The 24,130-nt window shown below is 34.0% G+C and overlaps 2 protein-coding genes and 1 long non-coding RNA gene across 4 annotated transcripts; 2 read left to right on the top strand and 1 right to left on the bottom strand.

Moving 5' to 3' along the window:
• LOC18779274 (wall-associated receptor kinase 2) lies at positions 2,888-5,820 on the top strand. The gene is made up of 3 exons (XM_020562901.1): positions 2,888-3,882; positions 4,117-4,272; positions 4,521-5,820. The coding sequence occupies exons 1-3, from the start codon at positions 2,946-2,948 to the stop codon at positions 5,624-5,626; spliced, it is 2,199 nt and encodes a 732-aa protein (XP_020418490.1). The 5' UTR covers positions 2,888-2,945; the 3' UTR covers positions 5,627-5,820.
• On the top strand, positions 15,813-19,895 carry LOC109948943 (cyclic nucleotide-gated ion channel 1-like). Of its 2 annotated transcripts, none has more exons than XM_020562907.1 (8): positions 15,813-15,992; positions 16,079-16,144; positions 16,243-16,699; positions 16,796-16,987; positions 17,209-17,507; positions 18,351-18,462; positions 18,777-19,025; positions 19,245-19,895. In XM_020562907.1, the coding sequence occupies exons 2-8, from the start codon at positions 16,101-16,103 to the stop codon at positions 19,683-19,685; spliced, it is 1,794 nt and encodes a 597-aa protein (XP_020418496.1). In that variant the 5' UTR covers positions 15,813-15,992; positions 16,079-16,100; the 3' UTR covers positions 19,686-19,895. The 2 variants fall into 2 exon arrangements, with proteins under 2 accessions (XP_020418496.1, XP_020418495.1); XM_020562906.1 differs by having other exon boundaries at positions 16,069-16,144.
• On the bottom strand, positions 21,914-24,118 carry LOC109948946. Its single transcript, XR_002271398.1, has 3 exons — positions 23,825-24,118; positions 23,183-23,458; positions 21,914-22,720 (listed from the first exon to the last, which is right to left on the bottom strand). It is a non-coding gene; the product is annotated as an uncharacterized LOC109948946 (long non-coding RNA).

Here is a 24,130-nt window from a genome sequence, read left to right as displayed (position 1 = left end):
CTTGTTTCGTCGGAAGATTCCTTCCATCGTAAGAAAATTGAAAAAGAACCCCAAATAATTATATAAATAAAGAAACGATTGGGCCTCAAACCTTATTCGAGTCGAGTTATGGATCCGCCGGTGGCCCAATCTTATGGGAAGAATTAGTGAGGCCAGGTCTGACTGAGTGACGTTGCAAGATGATGTCCATGACGATGGGTTTTGTGTGCTTCTCAAAGATCATAAGGAGCAAATTTTCCGCTTTTTGGTAATTATTTAATTTAGATGACCAATAAATTATTATTATTATTATTTAATTTCGCTCTGTTTTCCTGTCCTCGAGTGTCTAAGCACCGAAAAAAAAAAATGTCTAAGCACCATCCTGAATTTGCCTGTTTTACCTTTGACCTACCCATCACCATCCTGAAAGAGTTGTGCATGAATTGGACCATGCATGCATGCGTCGACGTCCAAATAATAGGAATTTTGTGTGGGACTAAATTATATTGGATAGCTCATGGACTTCCAACAAGTTAGAGACGACCTAGACGTATTATATTATTGCAAGGGACAAATTTGTACCACTGGAGGAGGACCGTCATGTGAATTGTGCAATCGCAATGTCATGATCACTCAGAAAATATTGAAGTTGTACAAAACATGTAGGGCATTAAATAAAGACGAGCCCAATTCAGACAAGTTGCTTTCAAATTTATTCAATCTTCATCATCGAAGACAGTGCCTGCATTATTTCCATACTTTTTTTAAGTAGTGAGCAGCCTTGGGCCATGATTGTGACTCGAGTCTTCATCACTTATCTGAAGTCTTGGTCAAGCCACGCCACTATCATGTAGGTCCAATCACCATAATATTTTCATTAATTTTAGCAACAACCAAATATTTTCACATACTCGCATATTTGGAAATATTACACTTTGTCTTTCAGTGATCAAATCAAAGACAAGTAACATTTTACTGTACTCTTTGGGTGTTTGGTACATTGTATTAGATTCTTGATATAAGTAAATAATTTATGTCAGTTTTTTAGTATTAACTTGTTTTTGATTTTAAATGTAGGTTCTTTGACATTTATTACTTCTTTTATTGTGTCGATTTTACCCTTTCAAGTAAATTAAAAAAACACATTGAAAATCTAATTTAATGCATTATTTCCTTGTAATTGAATTTCAGAATTTAAATTTTCCTTGATAATATTTACCTAATATATTGATAAAATACAAATTAATCAATCAAAAGTAAATACCTACATATTATACTAATCGATCAGACAAGCATCCACATGAAATTATGTACCTGACATACAGGTAAATAATAGTGTTATTATTAGCAACGAAAAAAACTTAGTGATAAATCGTGTTATCTATAAGTTATAAACATAAATTAGAAGACTACTTATAAGTCAAATACAAAAATAGACAAATAAAATTGTATGTTACCTATAAAAAAAAAATGTACATAAAACACTATTACACATTGTCGAAATATGAAAAAGCACATATATACCTATGCAATAAGTAATAGGAAAATATACCTGCACCACAGGATAATATATATACAATAATATATAATATGGGAGCTAATTTTCTCACTCTCATTTTCTCTATTTACACTACTTTTTGTTTTTTAATATTTTTTAGGGATTTTTGTAGACATGTTACTTGAACTTATACATCAATTTCAATTTGTCACCTTAAAGAAAAATTTAAGAGAAATGTCACTTTAATTTTTTTAAATCCATAATTTGTCATCTGACTTTAATATCATCCAATTTTCTATTCATTTTAAGGGTATTTTAGTCCTTTTCATTTTCAAGAGTATTTTAAAAATGAAAATATCATTAATAATAGAAATAAAATTTCACCTTTACTTCTCTCTCCTCCTTTCCTCGACCTGTCTATTTTTAAAAAAAAATTATTTAGATTATCTTCTTATTCCTTTTTATCTTTGAGATATTCTCACTTTCTAGAAGTGAACAGCTTTGGCCCGTGATCTGATCGTCACGCTCACATGAGAAAAAATCAAATATAAAATTTGAATCATTATCTAAATCGAATGGATCTCCTCCTGTTCCTTGGACTTCCAACAAGTTAGAGAGGCAACCCAGATGTAAACTGCATTAAGAGATTAGTATTAGTATTCAAACTTGCACATAAAAAATCATCTCTCGTAATATAGGTTTCCACTAAGCTCATTTTAGCATGATATATTATACAATTATTCATATATAATCTATTTGAAGGGAAAAACTCAAAATTAGCCACTTATTATGTTTTAATTGGTTTTAGAAATTTTATATGCGGAGAGATTATAGAATATTACGGTAGTACAGACCACGTGATACATCTTGTATATGTGTTAATGAATATTTATAAATACTAATTCCTCTGAGTAATTATATAATACCTCATACTTAAATGACCCTATCAATGAAAAAATCATCGTAATATGCACATGAGACGGGGCACGTAAGGATCCAGTAGATGATGACACCAAAGTGACTTAACGCGATGACGTAGTATTACATGTCATTTGATGTTTAGAACAGCCACGTGGACGCTCATCTAGCCGTAGACTACATGTCAGTGCATTCTTTCTATAGTGGGTTAATTATTGTGACTCGACTGTTCATCACGAATATGAAAAAGCTGTCTATTAAGAAAGTCTTTTAGTGAAGCCACGCCACTTAGTCACCAATTTTTACAACCAACCAGGCCAACCAAATATTTTCACGTACTTTCATATCATGGAAAAAGGGTTTCAAGTTGGAATCTTTTCTCACTCGATAATTAAATAAATAAAAAAGACGGATGAGTGTTAACAGACAAAAAATAATAATTATTATAGGCTAGTAAAGGCATTTCCTATGTATATAATAGGCCAGGCTTTGCCTCAGTTTCCTTAGAAGAACAATTAACACATAACATACAGTGCATGCGTATACGCATATGGCCTTTCAATATGGAATGCTTATGCGCCTTTCAATAATGTTGCTGGCAGTACTTGTACCAGCAGCTACAAGTGTTGTAGCAACAACAAGAGCAAGCGCAAGACAAGGAGGAGAAGAAAATGAAACAGCTATGGCCATGCTTGGCTGCAAACCCAAATGTGGTAATGTCACAATTCCATACCCATTTGGCATTGGTGAAAGCCATTGTTTCTTCGGACCACGATTCCAAATCACCTGCAATGATGGGTCCACAGAACCCCGATTGATGGAATCCCGTATGATTGTCACCAACATATACCTTGAAGAAGGTGAGCTGCAAACAGAGCAGTTAGTAAATCGAGTTTGTTTTGACCGCCAAGGCTACCCAAACGACACCGAAGACCAAAGCAACGGCGGGCTCAGTGTGATTCCTCCTTACACCATCTCTGGTGCCAAAAACATGTTGGTTGCGGTTGGTTGTGACACGTACGTGCGCTTTGTTGGTAGCCGGGATGATCAAAACTACACAACCGGCTGCCTCTCCCAATGTCAATATAATATTAGTAGCAACGCCATTGATAAGAACGACTCTTGCTCTGGCATGGGGTGTTGCGAAACGAAGATCCCCCCTTTACTGCACAACCTGTCTCTGACGGTGTCAAGCTTTAGACAACATGAGCCTGTATGGGACTTTAACCCCTGCGGCTACGCCTTCGTTGTGCGAAAGGGCAACTTCACATTCAGCAATACAAGTTTTCAACAACTCCGCAATACAACCCGGCTTCCCCTGGTTCTTGATTGGAAAATTGGGGACGAGTCGTGTGAAAATGCAAAGAAAAACAACAAGACTTATGCATGCAAGGGAAATAGCACCTGCCTTGACAAGACTTCAGGTTACATTTGCAAGTGCTTGGCAGGCTTCCAAGGGAACCCATACTTCAAAGATAGTTGCCAAGGTATAATATGTTTTTATTTTAATTTCTTAATTATCTAGTAGAATTGAAAATTGTTTAACCATACAATTATTATATATCATGGACAAACACACACACACACACACATATATATATATATATATATGCTTGTTTGTTTGTGTGTGTGATAATTATTATTGCAGCTAACTAAAGCTCAAAATTAATGATATTCTTCTTGATGGATCTATGATATTTGAGTTTTACTATTTCTTTCAGATATTAATGAGTGCGATGATTTGAACTCCTGTACGAATGGACAGTGCATAAATATACCTGGAAATTACACTTGTTCCTGTTATAGTGGCTACCATAACCTGGACAATATTACGTGCATCAAAGTTCCCAATGCAAAACGCTGGAAAATTTCGCTCGGTACGTATTTATTTTACATATAAGTCAATCAATGAAACATATATTCAACACACAAGCAGTATATGCATAGTTAATATTATTCATGAATCAATGAAACAAAATAGTAGGTAGACAAAAACAAAAAAGAAAAAAAATCATGAATTAAAAAAGAAAGAAATGAAATAGCTAGCTGATACTTGCCTAAGTGATAATTAAATTACGAAAATCAGTTTTGACTATATATATATATGGTTTTCAATTTATTGCAGGTGTGTCATTGAGCTTCTCTGTTTTAGTGGTTGCAATTCTTTGGAAATATAGGAAAAGTAGGAAAAAAAGAGAAGAGAATCTCAGACGAAGATACTTTAAAGAGAATGGTGGCGAACTTTTGAAGGAAAAACTGGGGAACAAAGCCAGAATCTTTACTGAATCAGAAATTCGGGAGGCCACAAACAATTATGCTGAAAGAAACGAACTTGGTAGGGGAAGGTATGGAATTGTTTACAGCGGAGTACTAGATAAACAAGAGGTTGCCATAAAGAGGCCAAAAATTGATGAGCAAAAACAAATTACCCCCCCAATTGATGAGCAAAAACAAATTACCCCCCCAATTGATGACCAAGAACAAATTACCCACAAGAATCAATTTGCTGACGAGATGACTGTTCTTTATCAAATCAACCATAATAATGTTGTGAGATTCGTAGGTTGTTGTTTAACGACCAAAACACCAATTTTGGTTTATGAGTTCATCAGCAAAGGCAGTCTTTATAAGAGTATTCATGTAAAAGAAGGCGAAAAACCACTACTTTCATTGGAAAAGCGGTTGAAGATAGCAGCCGGGACGGCAGGAGCCCTAGCATACTTTCATCACGACACTTTCATGCCAATCATACACGGTGATGTGAAAACTGCTAATATACTATTAGATGAGAATTTCACGGCAAAAGTGTCTGACTTCGGAGCATCAAGACTGGCTCCTAAAGATGAGAATCAAAAATCAACTTTAGTCCAGGGAACGGTCGGATACGTAGACCCTGAATACCTTCAGTCAAACACCCTAACAGAAAAGAGCGACGTCTATAGCTTTGGAGTTGTGCTAGCGGAGCTGTTAACAAGCCGAAAGGCAGAGGAAGACCTAGCAGATGACTTTGTTGCCTCGGTGGAAGGGGGTAAGTTGCGTCAAATTCTTGATGAAAAAATAGTGGAGGGACTTGATGAAGAAATAGTCACAAAAGCTGCTGATCTGGCAAAAAAATGCTTGAAGCCAAGAGGGGAGGAAAGGCCTTCCACGAGCGAAGTAGCCGCAGAGCTAAAATTATTAGTGCTGACCATGCCACAACATCCAAGTGGAGGAGGAGAGGCCAATAATTAGTTGACTTGTTTGTTGTTCCATGTCATCACCATATTATCTATATATGGTATTATTAGCTATTGTAAATTTGTTGTGTGCTTTACTTGTTATTTATATATATATATATTTTTTTTTTTTTTTGCTTTCGTATGTGACTAGATTTGCATCCTGTTCAAAGTTGGTTTTCTATATTTAAGGATGTTATGAATTCAAGATTTTCTGATTAAAATGTATGTATATAGCAAAAGACAAAGAAAGAACAGTAAAATATTCAAAATATCAAAAAATACTCTTTGTTAATTAGGTTTATAAAATAAAATAAGAGATAAAATAGTAAAAACAAAATGTTGAATTTAAAAATAAAATAAAAAAAGTTAAGTAGTTAATTGAACAATCTGATTTTGTTTTTGTTTTTTTTTAAATTTTTCATTGCTGCTTATTTTTTAAAATTATCTCAAACATATTCCTTCTAAAAAAAATATATTCAATATTTAATTTTAAGAGGCTAGTGGGAATAAGGGAAGTATTTTAGCAGCATTGTCCAAACAAGGTGTTAAGTTCTTTTTTTTCTTTTTTTTCTTTTTTTTTTCCCAAAAGGTTTTAAGTTAACAACATATATGGGCTTTTAAGGCTTTCAAAACGTGGCGAAGGACGGCAAACCATGCATGGAGATGCATGCATTCATCTCCATATGTTATGTTCCATGTCACGAGGACAACCACTGACCAAAACGTATTTACAATTATAATAAAAACCTAAGTTGCCTATTTTTCCCTTTGACTAACCCAGCATCGTAAATAATGGCATGTTTACTAATCCATAATTGAATTGAGGAGGAGTTGGATTGAGAAGAATTAGATTTTGAATTCCTATTAAAGTTGTTTACTAAACGATATGGATTGAGGAGAGTTAGATTTCATATTCCTATTGAAGTTATTTACTAAACCATATGAAATTAGGATAGGAGTTGTTCTAATTACTAAATTGTCCTTGTTGTTTGGTTAAAGTAGATGTCAAATCCTAAATTTATAAAATTGTGTGAGGATATAATAGGTAAAAAAATATGAATTCCTAATAGGTCAATTCACCAGGAATTAAAATATCACCTCCCACCCAAGAATTGAATTATTCTAAAATCAGGAATTCATGTGAAGGTAACGCAAGAATCCTTCATAATTGAAATTCAATTCCTAATTCCTAGTTAGTAAACAGTCCAAAATAAAAAAGACGCATTACTTTTCTCTTTCCTCAACTTGTCTATTTTTTCTATTTTTATTACATTATTTTCTTGCGCTGAGATATTCACAGTTTTAGGCCGTGATTGTGACTCGAGTCTTCATCACTAATAAAAACAAGATCATTCATGGTGATGCTTTGTTTTAAATAGATTATATAAGCAAAATAATAGATAAGCAAGAGTGAATTCTATCTCCAGTTAGTGGAAGAGACTTTCATGCAACATGTACAACATCTTTTGCTATTTTTAGTCAATGACACAATGACATGTGAGATAATTTTTGGGATATTCACTATTATACCCAATATAAGGGCCCAAATTATAAAATACCCTAAATGGACTTTAAAAACACACCAAAATCTCATTTACAACATAACAAATTTTTTTTTTAATTTCTTATAAATTACAAAACTGCCATCAATTTCTTAAAACAAGCTCAACCCTAAAATCTCATAAAAATACCCAAAACACTCAATTGGGCATCAAAGTAATTTAATAATTAATATTAAATTCAATAAAGCCAGCTGTCATTTTTTGGGTTTGTTTATAGAAATTCAATGGTGTAGAATTTATCTATAATATTAGTACTAAGAATGGGTATATCACTAAATATCTCGATAATTTTTTCACGTACCATTGTATTATTGGATGAAAATGACAAAACAGTGCTATTTCTATTCCAAGTAAATTTTTCTGCCCGCTAGCATTGGTCCAGTGTCCAGTCCAATCAAGATCAGTTGTTACAAAGATTCTATAGAGATATGACTCGCATGATGCGCGAGGTCGTGAAGTTGTCTTCTCCATAGATGTGCAGGAGAAAGGACATTACTCGTCTCTCCTCTCCTTTCTTTTCCTCAACATGTCTCTTCTTTTCATTTTAATACATCATCACTTATGACTTTTTCATCTTTTTGACATGAGATTTTTATACTAGCAAAGTCACCATCCTCATAAAATTACCCTTGGTTTGGCTTGGCAGCTAGCAATTCCTTTAATGAAGACATATATCAACATCGGCATACTCTTTCGTGTCACTCATAATCATATTTTTTATTATATAAAACTCAACATCAGTTTGACCGGCATACTCTTACTTGTTCTTTTTTTCTTTTTTAAATACAAGAGATAGTCTCTAAACTACCAGATAAAATGAGGTTTTCCACACACACTATTAATATGTCATGAGAATTTGAGTATTATATTACTAATCCGTAAGTTAAAACTTTTCTACTGAGGTAGACCCGTTTGCAAGAAATAAACCATTTTTGCAGCACTCCAAACAACATATACAAAGCAATATTAAATGGGCCCAACAAGTAAATAATAGTCTGCAACATTATTGCAACGCAAGAATTTGTAATGATGTAGGAGGAGGACCATGTGTTTCCTCGAACCCAATCATATGAGTGACTCATGAATCATTTGACATATATATGTCAGTACAACAATACGGTAATGTGATGTAAACAATAGACCAGTAGAATTGAGTCTCATTTTTCTGATTCTTGGAGCACAAAATAAAGAGGAATGCTAAGAACCACAACCCCCAGCAGTTTGTTTATTTTTCCAAAAAATTCAGAACATATTGCTGAGAGGTATAATAAAAACCTGAATTGCCTGTTTTACCCTTTTACCAACCCAGCAGCTTTAATAACTTCTCTCTCTTCCTTTTCTCAACCTGTCTCTTTTCCATTTTATTTATTTATTTGAGATCATGAGATTTGGCTTGCTAGCACCTCCCTTATTCTTAATTCGTTCTACAAACTTGGTTGCAACGTTTGCTATCCAAGCCAATTACGCTATATATGACTGGTGTGATGCACGAAGTCATCATGTATTGCAAGTTGTTTTGTAAACATATATGTGCAACTTAGGGCGATGCACCATCCATAATTTGCTTATTAATTCCTTTACTTATATGCTGTGAATGGTTCAATCCATGGATAGAATTAAAAACAATCATTTCGTGAATTTTTTTGATGTCTCTAGTCTTATCGTCATGCTAAATCACAGTGAAAAAGGGCTTCGATTTATGCATTTCATAAATACTAAATAAAGACAACTTCATGGTGTGTTTATTAATCAAAAATTGGAATGCTCATCAATACCACTTAAAGGAGAGGAGATGATTCCTGCGTTTACTTCACATCAAGGAATTGAAAAGTAAGTGGGACCCCCACAAAATTAGAAATTGAATTCCTGATTTAGAGGAATTCAGGGCATGTTTACGTATCAGTAATGGGTATGGGATGGAAGGGAATGAATTTCATTCCTAACTTCCCTACGTTTACTTGCAATCATGAATGAAAAAAATAAGTGAATCTCACCTCAAAATCTGTAATCACATCCTCTCAAAACTAGGTATCAGATCAACTAGTGGGGTCAGTCGATACGATTCACATTCTTGTTTTCCCTTCTTAACTTCCAAAAATACCCTTACCATTTTGCCATAATTCTAAAACACCCCAAACCTAAAAAAATAAAAACTCACTCCAAGATGTTCAAAGACACCCCAACTTCTTTGTCAATGCATATACATATATATATATATATAGTCACAGTCCCAAAGTAACTATAGTACTATTAAGAAAGAAATATTATCTATTGTATTATGCATTAATAAATTTTAATCTGATTTACTAAATCAAAATTTTTTAGTCCAAGTTGATTGTAAATCTGCTAAGCATGTATTAGAAAAAGATGTTCAAAACATTGCATCCAAACAAATATTTGCACGTTGGCAAGCTATTTTGAGTATTTTTTATTTTGATATTGAATATTTGAGAGGAAGTGAGAATTCTATTCCTGATTTCCTTACCAGAGAATTTCTGCAGGGAAAACAATGACAGAACGAAGAAAAGAAAAAGAAAAAGAAAAGCAAAAGAGTCAAGTTGGTCAATCAAGTCAAATTAGTCAACCTCAGTCACTCCGAGTCCTCCCTCCATCAATGAGCCAAGCAATGAGTCAAGCCAATTATGAGTCTCCTTCTCAGATCGTTCCCTTCCTGGGATGTTCTCCTATCCAGATTAGTAACCGATTTGCTAGCCTAGGAGCCACAGTCGGCCAGGTTCGCACCAGTTTCTAGTCTGCCTTAATTTCCAGTCATGATCCTTTCCATGATATTACCATAACTAATCCCCCAGTCGTCTCCTATCAAAAGACATCTCCATACATGATCAAGAGTCATAGTCACCTGTTTGTCATTGAGTCCAAATATAATTCAATTGCTAACCCAATCACCATTGCCAAATCATATTTTCCACCAAACAGTCATTTCATTCCCCCAGCACCTTTTAAGAATATGAAATACTATCGAGACATCCTCCACGAGACCCATTCCATCACTATTAAGCCAATCAAAGACAGAGAAAACCCCCACATTATCCTTTATCATTCCCTTTATATTCATCAAATAATCAACGAGAATGAGTGGAACAGCCATCCTTATGATCTCAAAGTTCTCCAATCAGAACTTCAATACAGTTATTATGATTATATCGAAGCATGGTATTCTATCTTGCTTCATCAAATAGTTGATTTCAGTCATTCCTGGTTCTTAAACTTTGATAGCAAATTCAAGAGTCATTTTCCTTACTGGTTCAATCACTGGCGGGAAAAACATGGTCCAATCATTGATTTATTTCCTCCTCCAATGTAAGATTTAGTCAATTATTTTACTAATAAAAATAAGTTCAAAGAATCTGAGTTGTTCTTCCCTAACCTCCTCCATTTTGTTGCCAATATATATATATATATGTAACACCAACGTTTTAGCCAAAGAGCATGATTTGCTGCGGGTCATTAAGAATTCTTGAGTGGGAGGTGGTATTCTAATTTTTGGAGAACTAACTCATTAAGAATTTATCTTTTTAAACCATTATATCCTTACACAATTTTCAAATTTGCCATGTACTTTAACCCAACAACGAGGATATTTTAGTAATTAGTATCACACCTACTACAATTTCATATGGTTTAATAAACAACTTTAGTAGGAATCCGGAATCTAATTCTCCTCCATCTAACTCCTCCTCAATTGAATTCATCCTCAATTCAATTCCTCATAATCCAATTACGAATTAGTAAATATGCCATCCATTCAAACTTGACTAACGAAAAAAGCCAGTCTTGGAGGAAGCAACAGCAACAAGCAATTGGAGTAGAAAATATTACATTAACAGAACTACGAGTCTAAACATCAGCCAGATGCAGCTGTCCAATTCCATCTTCATCATCAACGACAATGCATGCATTCTTTCTAGTGGGTTAAGTATTATTATTCACACTTTTTAGTAGTGAGCAGCTTTGCCCCGTGATTGTGACTCGAGTCTTCATCACTATTACTAATCTGAAAGACCTGTACCTATCAAGGAAGTCTTGGTCACGCGAAGCCACTTTATCTTGTGGTCCAATCACTATAATATTTTCACCAATTTTAATATAGAAAATACTTTCCTCATTCTTTAAAAGTAAGATCTCACATAAGAAATCATACGCATGCACATGAGACGGGGCCACGTAGGATCCGGTGGATGACGACACAAAAGTAACTTCACGCGATGACGTCGGAGTCCATGTCGTGGATAGCAACTCTTCTTTTTTGGGTTCACGTCAATGCATGCATTCTTTATATAGTGGGGTCAATTATTGTGTCTGCAATATTTAAATGGGCTCCAACAAGTAATAGTCTGCAACATTATTCCATCTCCACCATGGACCGTGCAGATGGAGGTGGAGCCAGCCATGAACATCCAACAAGTAATAATAGTCTGCAACATTATTGCAGTTTACGCACTAATTTGATGTAGGAGGAGGACCATGTGTTCCCTCGAACTCAATCATATAAGTGACTTGTGAATCACGATGAGCCCCCTCGTGAAAGGTAAGTTGCAACTTGCAAGTGGTATTTCCACAAATATACTGATGCCGAAGTCGAACCCCAATCATGTGAAATTTCAGTTCATAAACCCCAGTTTAGTTTATGAAAAAGGAGGCTAGGAAATGGAAAATTAATTGTTTTTCTATAAGGGGAAATGATTGCCTGGCACATGGAAAAGTAATGGAGAAAGTGAAGCCCTCCTCTCAACTTGGGTTTTGTTTTCCCTCCTTACAGGATAGTTTGGAAAAATAAGCTAACATTCAATGCACATTTTTCATGATCATTTTATCCCCATTAACTATTTAGAATTACAATATATCATTAAATGCACTTTTTTTTACTTGATTTAATATGAGTATAATTATAAAATTATACAAACTTTGTTTTCCATTCTTACTCAAAACAAACATGGGAAAAGAAATAAAGTGAAATCTCCCGGTTACTTTCCCAGCATTACCAAACGTGAGAAATGAATCTTTCATTTTTCATCCCTTAAGAAATGACATGGAAAGTGATTTCCCTCAAATCCGTTCCGTGAACCAAACAGGACTTAGTCTCTCAAGAGTGCACTTAATTCGTTCTACAAACTTCCATCCCTAGCTAACTGGAAAATCACACGGTGACAATTTTCCTTTCCTAAAGTTTCTAATTAACCAAACACAGAATAAAAACCTAAAGTGATGCATAAACTATCAAGCTTTATGTTCATGGATTATAATTGAATTTTGAGGCCTATCATTATTGCAATGGACAAATTTGTTCTTGGATGTTCCATTGGCTTAGTGACGACCCGGACAACATTATTGCAATGGAAAATTTGTACCAATGGAGCACCATGTGAATTATTTAACCCCACAATGTAAAAGCAAAAGGTAGATCAATTGTGAAATATCATCAGCTTTTAGATAAGCGTTCTATCTCCAGTACTAATTGGTCCAGTCAAAATCAATCATGAACAAAGATAATATGAATAGAATGGAGATATGGTTGGCGCGATGCACGAGGTCGTGTGTCGCATTTGTAGTATTTTCTCCATTTATGCAGGAAACTTTTTATAAACGTATGTGCAACTTAGGGCCATGCACCATGGTTTTAAGCCATTAAGATCAATTTATGTGCAATTTGGTAACACTTGACAAGAAAATTATGGGGAAATTAATGAGGAAAATAAAGGGGGCTTGGCTTGGAAGATAGTGGTTAGAGAAATGGTGAGATGATATATGAAACAACATATGGACCAAGAAAAAAGACTACTTAAATAGGTTTTAGTTTTAGTTTTAATTTTATTTAATGTACCACTAATTCTAGAGGTACTTTTATTGAAAGCGCTTATGTTGAGAAGTACTTTTTATATATAAACATGTTTGTTGTATTTGGACCATATTTATTGATTACATTACTGATCAGTGACCACATCTCAAATTCATATGGATCTCACATATTGTCTCGCCTTGCCTTTCATTTCTTTCCCTAAACATGTCTCTTCTTTATTTTAATACATTATCTCTTATGCCTTTTTATTTTTATTTTTTGATCATGAGACTTTTCTACTAGTAAAGTCACCATCCTCGTAGAATTAGCCTTGGTTTGGCTTGGATAGGTAGCAATTCCTTTAATGAAGGCATATATCAACATTGGCATACTGTTATGTGTCACTCATAATCATATTTTTTTTATTATATAAAACTCAACATCATTTTAATCGCGTTCTTTTAGTAAGGCCATCTCCGGTCATAAGACTAATGCAAAATCCATTTCCTAACAAAAATTGGCCAAATTTGGAAAGGCCCACATTTAGCTCATTAGCCCTTTAACTAGGCCACTTATAGCACAGTTATAGCCTAGGCCAAGTTTTTTTGTGGGCTCAGCGCATGTGCTTTCCAAGAAAAGAAAATATCAGGAAACGGACGTGAGCATGAAACATCTCGTGCAACCACTGGTGGACCTCAAATTTTTTTAGCGTAAGTAAAATTTTTAAAGGCTAAAAGCTTGAAAAAGAAAAGAAAAGAGTGGGCTATAATTTATATAGTATATCAAGTAATGTGAAAATTAATGTCAAATCATCAATTAATATGAAAATCAATATGAAATCATCAATTAATCTAATGAGAATCAACATCAATTAATTTAACGAAAATCAATATCAAATTATCAATTAAACAAACAGATAATAATTAATCATACATCGAGTCTTGTGCCACACAACCTCTTTCTATTCGAGTTTGCTAATCATACGAATACAAAGGCAGCCAAATAAAAAATAATAGTAATAATTATTATTATTATAATAAACATATTATAAAGAAATAACAAAGAAAAAAACCCAGAAGAAATGTTGGGTGGTTGCTGAAGAAGAAAAACAAAAAAACCAGACCTTAAGTCAAAGCTCCTAAGCCTCGAGTATCAGACTTTGATTATTATCATATCAATAATACTCAAGTTATCATCAATTCAACGAAAGGCCTGGGATAGGATAGGCAAGGGTGATTGTTTGTCTTCAATTCAAGTTATAAGTCATAGGCAGGTTACATCTTTCTTCTTCTTTTTCTTTTTATGCCCTGGCCCAAAACGCGTGCAGCAGCACAGCAAAGAACAGAAAAAACAAAGGTTGCTAAGTCATTTAATCAAAGCGATGGTGGGCACCTTTAAGCAGATCAAAGGGGCAATTTTCGGCGACTCTAAAGTTTTTTCCGACGAAGAAAGGTGCACTTGTACCTCTTTATGCCTCTACAGGTTCGTCATTGTAAATATACTAATGGGGCCTACTTTTATTAAAGAGACGATCAACAATGTAATTAATAAATATGATACAAATAATATTATTCTATAAAATTCCCCGTAGATCCGAAGTAATTTTTTTTATTTATATGTATAATGGGATATGAAATATTAAAAATGCACAAGGGAGACCGCAGTTAGCATTCCTCTTATAATGGGATATGAAGTATTAATGAAACATATACCTCACATCAACACTCAATAAGCCCACGTGGTAGTATGTGTACAATCATCCAAGGCTCAATCTATCTTTTTTTTCTTGGTTTTCTTTTTCTGAAGGATAATGCTTCCGGAGGAACTCATTCCTACCTAATAATATGGCTAAATTGCAAAAGATCAATTAGTGTAGTGGTTTGACGTAATTACTCTCTTAAGTAAAGTCATGAGTTCAAGTTTTAGTATCCGTGTAGTATGTGTGAGTTTAGTATATTATCGTCTCTCTCAATAGAAAAGATTTTTTTTTAATTAAAAAAAAAAAACTCAACTACAAATTCACAGGTCTCCTTTCTCTTGTTGTTAAATTCTCAAAAGTGTTTTTTATTCTTTTAAATTCACATGCCTCTCCATATCAGCCTAGCCTTTTTGATAGGTTAAAATGACACTTGGCAATTAATGATTGGATTTATAATAAGAAAAATCATATGCCTTGGTTAAAAATCTCGTGCTGGAAATATTTGGCCTATATGATTGGTCATATGGACCTATGTAGATTCTGATTTTTCTAATGATGTCCATATAAATGAATGCACAAATTATCTTGGTTTTGTGGCCTCATAAATCATTCAATGTACTTCAACTTTCTAGCAAATATCCATGTTCTAATTTCTAAAGATGAGCTAAGAAGAATTACATACATGACAACTAATGATATGCATGCAATGCATACATAAAAATATTACCTTCACTAAGCTTGATTGCATTGGGAAATTATGAATTTAATCTCGGCCACAATGGTCAACTTTACACTAACTTGAGCTAGTCTAAATTCTTTGAGCTTGATCATATATATGAGATTACATATTTGTGAAGGAAAGCTAAAAACATTACCTAAATTCCATTTGTTTTTTAAGTTCCATCTCTAACCAAAATAACTCTTTTAACAAATAGTATGTTCTTCTTTTTCCCTCTTTTATATTCTTCCATGAATAGTTTTTTTTTTATACTTATTTTAATGTTGTGAAAAAAGGTCTCGTCAGTAATAAATCAGTTCTAGGTCCTTTATTTATTTTTTTGGGGTCAGAAAACAAATTCTTGGTCAGTCAACGAAGGTAAACAGAAGTCATTGCCCCTGTTTATAAACTTCACGAAATTGCCTAGTAAGCCCACAGCTTTTTTGGACTAGCAGAATAACCCTCTCTCCTCACAGATCATCCTTATTCTCTTCATCTGATGAAGTTTTATTGACCCAAAAGAGAAAACAAAAAAAGGAAAAAGGAAACAAAGATCATCCCTATTCTCTTATCCTCTTGCCATTGCATCCAGTAAATAGCGTGGTAAGTGTATTTGTCAGTTGAAGCTTAATTTCCTGAAATAAATATATGTAAACTCTCTCACTATCTACGTTCAAAGGCTTCTGTAGGCTTCTGTATGCTCTTGAAGTTATGTCTCTACAGCCCCGTGTTCATCATCTGACCAAAATCATAAGGTTAGTTTTTGCAAGATGCAGCCGTTTAAGATGATATACTCTAATTTGTTGAGTCTAGACTTATCTCAATTTTCTGATTGCACTTTTCTTTTAATTAGCGACGCACCAAGTAAACTGGCACGATGTCTCCCATCCAAAGTTAGAGAACTTTTAACAAAGAAATGGGAAAGCAAACTTCTTTCAGCTTCAGTCTGGAACAAGATAATTGTAATTTCATGTGCTATTGCAATTTCCCTAGATCCCTTGTTCTTATACATTCCATTCATCGATGAGAAAAAGAAATGCCTTGGAATGGACAAAAAGTTGTGGAATGTGGCTCTGATTTTGCGATCTCTAACGGATATCACTTTCTTGGTGGATATTGGATATAAAATCTATGAAGGGATTAATAAAGCCTACAAGGAGATCAACCAAGGGAAGGAGCAATGGGAATTGGATTGGCAAACGACGTTAATAAGAAGACATGAGATAATTCCATTTGCTAAGAAAATAGCTTGGGAGTTGAAGTGGTGTTGTTTGGTGACTGACCTTCTCTCTGTTTTTCCCATGCCACAAGTAATAAGAGAAATTTAAATTTTTGGTGTAAATTATGAGCTAGGCAGCTTTAATTACAATGGACTTCTAACCCATTACTATTATTCTTTTGTGCAGCTTCTAGTAAAAGGTTTTTTCAAAATGTGGTCGGGATATTCAAAACCGAGAAAGGCTGTCAACTTTTTTCTTCTCAGCCAGTATCTGCCAAGAATTTATCGAATTATTTTATCTTCTACCGAACTTACAAGGACCATCGGAATATGGTTGAAAGCCCTATTTAATTTGTTTTTATACATTATTGCTAGTCATGTAAGTTTCACTTTCATACCCTTTTAATTTTATACGGACTTATTTTGGTAATCGATAAATGCTTGATGAAGCTTAGTTGGATTTACAATAAACGCATGATTGGAAAGTGACTACTGATGACGTAGAGTGAGTATAGGTGTCAATGCAATTTCTCTCTCAGTAAATTATCATATCGATGATTAATGCTTAGATCTATCAATTAATTAATTATGTTTTCATAGGTTATTGGAGCTTTTTGGTACTTCTTTTCCATTCAACGAGAGACCTCCTGTTGGCACCAGGCTTGTCAAAATCACACAGAAATTGAGGGATGCATGGGTACCTTTTCTTGTGATCATCACAATACTTCTACACCAAATATCACATTTTTTGATGAACATTGCAAAATAGATGTTCCGGACAATGCTGCGGCATTTAATTATGGAATATTTCTTGATTCCCTCAAGTCTGGTAATGCGGAGCATATAAATTTTCCAACAAAGTTATGCTACTCTTTCTGGTGGGGTCTGAGAAATTTGAGGTTTGCTTGCACATGTATATCTATTTTAAAATTTCACTATTTTATTTTGTATCCTCTATTAATGACAGATATTTTTTTTTTATACTAGATTAAAAAAAAAAAGATTCACTGTTATACATAATATAGAAGTCCAAATTATAAATAATAAAAAAAATCTAATATAAAATGGATGGATTTTAGAAACACACCCAAAACTCATTTATAACATAACAAAGAGGCTTCAAATTTCATCTACAAAACTACCCTTGATTTCTTAAAATAAGCCCAACCCCCAAAATCTAATAAAAAACTCAAAATCCTTTGATATGGCATCAAAGTAATTTAATAATCAAAATTAAATTAAATAGGGTCAGTTGTTTTGAGTTTGTTTATAAAGATTAAATGGTGCAGAGTTTATTTATATAACTAGTGCTTAGAATGAGTATATAACTAAATATCTCATAAATAAATAAAAGTCTTCGACAAAATATGATATCCTATTCCTCTTCTTCTTCTGTATTTTATAAATAATAAATATCATATTCCAAAGTACTTCCCAATGCTAGTCTTGCTACATTTTGTATACTACTTGATATGCATTGTAAGTCAGTAAATAAAGGAACGGAACGGTTGTAAATTTTCTTTACTTACTCCTATTGTATATGTTGTATTTTAAATATGACTACGTTTCCTTTTATGTGGTAACTAAACTTACAAGGAGGATCCTTTTAGGAATCCCCCATTCACTCTGATCATACAAAAGCTTAATAGAAGAAGGAAATAATTGTTGCTTTTGTAACTACTTTTCTTCTGCCATTCATTAGTATCTCACATTTTGCTTGGTCCTTTACTTACTTTTTGCAGCAACTTTGGCACGAATCTCGCAACAAGTAATTATGTGTGGGAAAACTTGTTTGCAATTCTAATTTCTGTCACTGGCTTGCTATTATTTATATATCTCATTGGAAATATTCAGGTCAGTAATAAATCTCTCTCATAGATATCTATTTGGTTTCAGGGGGAGAACCTCTATCTTATGTAAATGTATATTCTCTTCTATTGATGGATCCCATGCATGTTGTGAGGTCCATTAAGAATTTTATTTCAACTATCTGAATTGTTTGCCTTCGTGTCCTTAAAAAATTTGACCTTGAAAATCAGTAAGGCATCAAATGGTTTTAGAATCAAGTGATTTTTTACATTGATTTTTTCAAGGAATACTTAAAAGTTAGATGTTTGCATCATTGATACACTTCTAATTTACTATTTGTGCTGAAATGTACCTTTCAGACATTCATTCAGATGAGAACCACACAATCGGAGGAAATTAGGAAGAAGATTGAATTAAAAAAAGGAGATATAGACGAGTGGATGAAGAAATATCATATTGATGATGGAAAGAAGGATGAAATCATGAAAAACATAAATAAAAAATTGGAAGAGGACAAAGATGCTGAGCTGGAGAATCTATTCAATGTTCTTCCCGGTTATATGAAAAAATATCTAAAGCATCTTCTTTGCTTCAAAACTCTATCACAAGTACGTTTCTCAACCTCTCTACGCTTTCAAGTATTTGTATGTATATTATTTATTAAAAAAGAAAATTCTGACCACCTAAGAAATACATGAGTTGCCTTGGCCTTCCATCACTCATACATCTCATTAGTCTAATTTACAGGGAATTAATTTGTATCATTGAACTTATATAGATGAATGAATCTTGGTTTGTGTTTAAATATTGATCGATTTTAAATACAGGTTGGACTCCTTAAACTTATGAATGACAATGTGCTGAAAACGATGTGCGACTATATGACGCCAGTGACGTACGCAGCAGGTCACATGATATTTTCAGTGAATGACCCAATTGATCGCATGCTTCTCATTATAGAAGGAAAAGCATTCAACTACCGCACAACTCCTAATTCTAGCTTTGCACATGGTGAAGAAACAACAGAAAATTCTGGTGCTGCCCCAGTTCCATCCCCAGAGGAGGACAAGGGACTTGGAAAAGTTGTTTATGGAGAAAACCTTCTGATCTGGGCATCCGCCAACAAACCTCGGTTTGAGGATCTTCCTCTCGGGACCGAAAATGTGAAATGTCATACAAAAGTAGAAGGTTTTGCTCTCTCAGCCCAGGACTTGCTAAAGGTTGTCTCCAAACGCGAACAGTCGTGGAAGTTATACTTTGGACATTGATCTCCCTCCCACCTTCTATAGCGACTGCCAGGCTGGTCATGCATGTATATGTATGTATGTATGTATGTATGGTAATTTAGGTAACCTTCTAAGAAACTACGATATCCAGTCTTTTTTTTTTCACTTGTGTTTTGGAGTGCTTGTATCGTACTTATGCCTAGAAGAATTATCTCGTTTTCGAGTGCTCGTATCATACTTGTGTTTTTTTTTTTTTTTTTGGGTTAAATATTTAATTTATAGATGACCCAGAAATTGTTATTAATCGTATGGTTTTTGGGTTAATTAATTTCAGATAGTTATTGAAAGTCTTCTACCAAGATTCCATTTCATGATTATGCTGCATGCAGGCCTACAACATTATTTTGGTTGTTTTTTTTAACTCTACATTCTATAAAGAAGAAAAACATCAACTTGAATTAAATCTTGTATATGTCGTAAACCGCTTGGGTCCGTTTAGAGCACTGGCAGCGCAAGACCCAACCCGGGTAGAAGGGCCCCCAGGCGAGCCCAACACAGCTCCAGCGCGAGGAAGAGAGCCCGGGCAGCTGCTGGGTCCCACGAGCCCGGGCAGGCCCAAGGGCAACTTCAGCCTGGGCTTCAGCCCGAGTTGGATGACGTCATGCTGACGTCATCCCTGACAGCAACCAACTGTAACAAGCCACGTGTCGCGCCAGGGACGCTCCGATGGATTTTTTCCAGAAATCCGACGGTCCTCGTTTTTTTTGCTAAAAAAATTGCAAAAAAATTCTGAAAAATTCTGAAATTTTTTTTAAAAAATACCAAAAAATTATGTATTTTTTCCCTATAAATACCTAACCATTTTATTTACTTTCCACACAAAATCTTCATACAATTCTTCTCCATCCCCAATATTTTTTACTCTCCACTCACATTATTCACTTTCCTCACCAATTCTCCACACAAACTATTCTTCTTCCAATATTTCTTACTCTTCACTCACATTTTTCACTTCCCACACCAATTCTCCATACAAACTCTTCTCCTTCCAATATTTTTTATCCTCCACTCACATTTTTCTACTACTTTCCATTTGTAGAAAGAAAAAAAAAAATCTTATCTGAAATATGAGATTATAATTTTTTTAAAATATCTGAAAATCTTATCTGACATGGGACACGTGGTACAATTTTAGAGGGTGAAAATGTTATATGAAATCTGAGATTATAATTTTTTTTAATGAATATCCGAAAATTTTATCTGGAATAAGACACGTGGCAATCGAGATTCTCATCCGAAAATCTTTTCTTAAAACAATGGACACGTGACAACCAAAAATATTATCCGAAAATTTAATTACAAAAGATTATCAAAATTAATGGTTTAAAGTATTAAAAAAATAGGAAATAAAGTACAATGAATAGTATTTGCCCTAGACTTGCCCTAGACTTAGCCCTCATGGGTGGAACCACAAATGGCAAGGCTGCCACTATTCATGTGAATAGTGACAGCCCTTGCTTGCCCTTGCCTTAGACTTTGCCCTTAGGGGTGGAGTTGCTCTTAGTAGGCTAGACTGGATTAGACTAGTGGGAATATGACTGAATTTTAAGTAGTTGTTTGGTGCAACAAACACCAAGTTGAGATTGTAGGATTGGAACAAAAATAACAAAACTAAGAAAAATACAAATAAATTTATAAAGATTATAATAATGAATACAATTCTTAAAAAATCTTTAAATCACAGGACTGTCGTAAACAGCTTGAGGTTTATACTGCAAGGTTGCAAGTTCCAAGATGTCTTTCACTTAGTATTGCCAAAGATATATATCACTGTCAGTTTGGGAATATATAATGTCACTTTTCAATTCCAGATTATTTTGCATGCTTTTTTACTTTCATTACAAATGTCACGCTCACATTCTTGTCTGAGAATAAATCACAATATAAAAAGTGAATTATTATCTGAATGGAAGGGGTCTCTTCCCGACCCACCTCACTCTCCCTGTCCCAAAAAGAAGTGTGTTCATCACGGCCCACTGAAAAAGAATCAGCATGATGTTTTTCAACAGGAACTGATTTCAGAAGGAAAAATGATTAACTTGCGTAGGAAATCCACATTCCCCTGTATATAATGCTCTCGGTCAACTTAATTCAATAAACGAAGGGGATTAAATAATACAAATTACTAAATTAAATTTATTTATGTCAAGTAATCTAATCTACATGTAGAATTACTAAAAGAGAAATTCTACGTTTTTTTTGAACTGTCATTGTATATGTAAATACATTTTTTTTTTCTTTAAAAACTTCCAACCGCGAATCATATCTCGAACATATTTCACGTTAGTAATTTCTCCAAGAACCAGTTGCTTGTATTGCAATCTTTAGTTCTCCTCTCTATGTATATCCGGTGGTTCATGCTACTCACACATTTTGGAGACATTACATTTTGTATCTCCATCATGAGCCATGCATGCATCCATCGATCATCATCATGGGATTCAATTATGTTGGATGTTCCATGGCCTTAAGGCATGGACTTCCACCAACCAATAGAGACGAACCAATCATCGTGATGAGCACCCTCGTTAATTTGCCAGTTTTACCCTTCTACCAACCCACTAGGCACAAAGCATTAATAATACAAATAAAAAGGACACCTTTACTTCTCTCTCTTTTCCTTTCCTCAACCTGTCTATGCAGATTTGGCCTGGGATTGTGAGCCGTGACTCGAGTCTTCATCACAAATAAAAACAAGATCGTTCATGATAATGTTTGTCGTTTGTTTGAAATATTATATGAGCAAAATAATAATAGGCAGATTATTAATTTGGCACTAATGTAGATAAGCATGAGTGAATTCTATCTCCACGTAGTCAAGATCAGTTGTCACCTTACTAAACTCTACGTCTACAATGACTCCAGATCCCAATTCAAGTGGCCGGCCCCACACCACACCCTAATTCAAGAGAGGAGCCATGCCTTCCTCGTGTGCATATATAAACAAGAGACATGTTGCCATTTTTCCAAAAGCTCACTGATCTGTACGTGACGGCTGCCAAAACACTGTAAATGAGCTGGCATACCTCATTGTTAGAAATGTGTCTTAAAAGCCAATATATTTGATGTAATCTCTTTATAATACATATCAAATATGATATATAAAAGGTAAATCTTTTATATTATGTAAATAAATAAATATTTAAAGATGCTAAATAAGAGATAAAGTAATCTAAAGAATATTAGATTGGTATTATATTCATAACAAAGGGATTAGCCTACCCCATATATGCATTTTTAAACCCTAAAAACATATCAAGTTCATGACCTATGACTCTGATACCAATTGTAAGATTTTCAAAACATTTTTAGAAGTTCATTTGAATATTAAATATGCATTTAATCAAATTAATCGTAGCAGAAGTATATGATGGTTGTTTAAATTCAAAAACAAAACTTCTTCAAAGTATTTTAAGCCATGAACATTGATATGTTTTTCATAAATAGAAAATTCAAGAAAAAGAATAAGATCTAATTACCCTTAAAACAATTATATGAATCAATTTGTGTTTGGTCTTCTTTTGATGATTTCCTCTTTTGTGATCTCCTCCTTGATCTTTGATCTTTGCTCCTTGATATTCTCTTTGACATGATACTGTATGTATTGTAGGCTAATCAAATTGAATAATAAGTCTATCATGTCACGCCCACATGAGAATATATCAAATATAAAATTTGAATCGTTATCTAAATCGAAGGGATCTCCTCCTGTTCCATGGACTTCCAACAAGTTAGAGAGACGAGTTAGATGTAAACTGCATTGAGAGATTAGTATTAGTATTCAAACTTGCACATAAAAAAAAATCATCTCTCGTAATAGCAGTAAGCTCATTTTAGTATGATATATTAGACAATTGTCCATATATAATTAATTTGAAAGAAAAAATTCAAAACTAGCCACTTATCATTTCCTAATTGGTTTTAGAAATTTTTTTAACACACTAAGAATTAATTAAAAAATAACAAGTGTCTAGTTTTGGGATTTTCAATCCAAATAGGTTCTATATGAAGAGAGAATATAGAATACTATGATAATACAGTCAGATAATATATCTTATACATATATTATAATATAAATAGATATTTATAAATACTAATTCCTCTTAGTAATTATATAATACCTCATGCTTAAATGACCCCATTAATGAAAAAATCATCGTAATATGCACATGAGACGGGGCACGCAGGATCCAGTGGATGATGACACCAAAGTGACTCAACGCGATGACGTAGTATTACATGTCGTTTGATGTTTAGAACAGCCACGTGGATGCTCCTCTAGCCGTAGACTACACGTCGATGCATTCTTTCTATAGTGGGTTAATTATTGCGACTCGACTGTTCATCACGAATATGAAAAAGCTGTCAAGTAAGAAAGTCTTTTAGTGAAGCCACGCCACTTGGTCACCAATTTTAACAACCAACCA

Source organism: Prunus persica, chromosome G4 (assembly GCF_000346465.2).
Source record: "Prunus persica cultivar Lovell chromosome G4, Prunus_persica_NCBIv2, whole genome shotgun sequence".
Taxonomy (NCBI): Eukaryota; Viridiplantae; Streptophyta; class Magnoliopsida; order Rosales; family Rosaceae; genus Prunus; species Prunus persica.
Note: the sequence above shows the minus strand (reverse complement) of the source record. Positions and strands in the feature narration are given on the sequence as shown.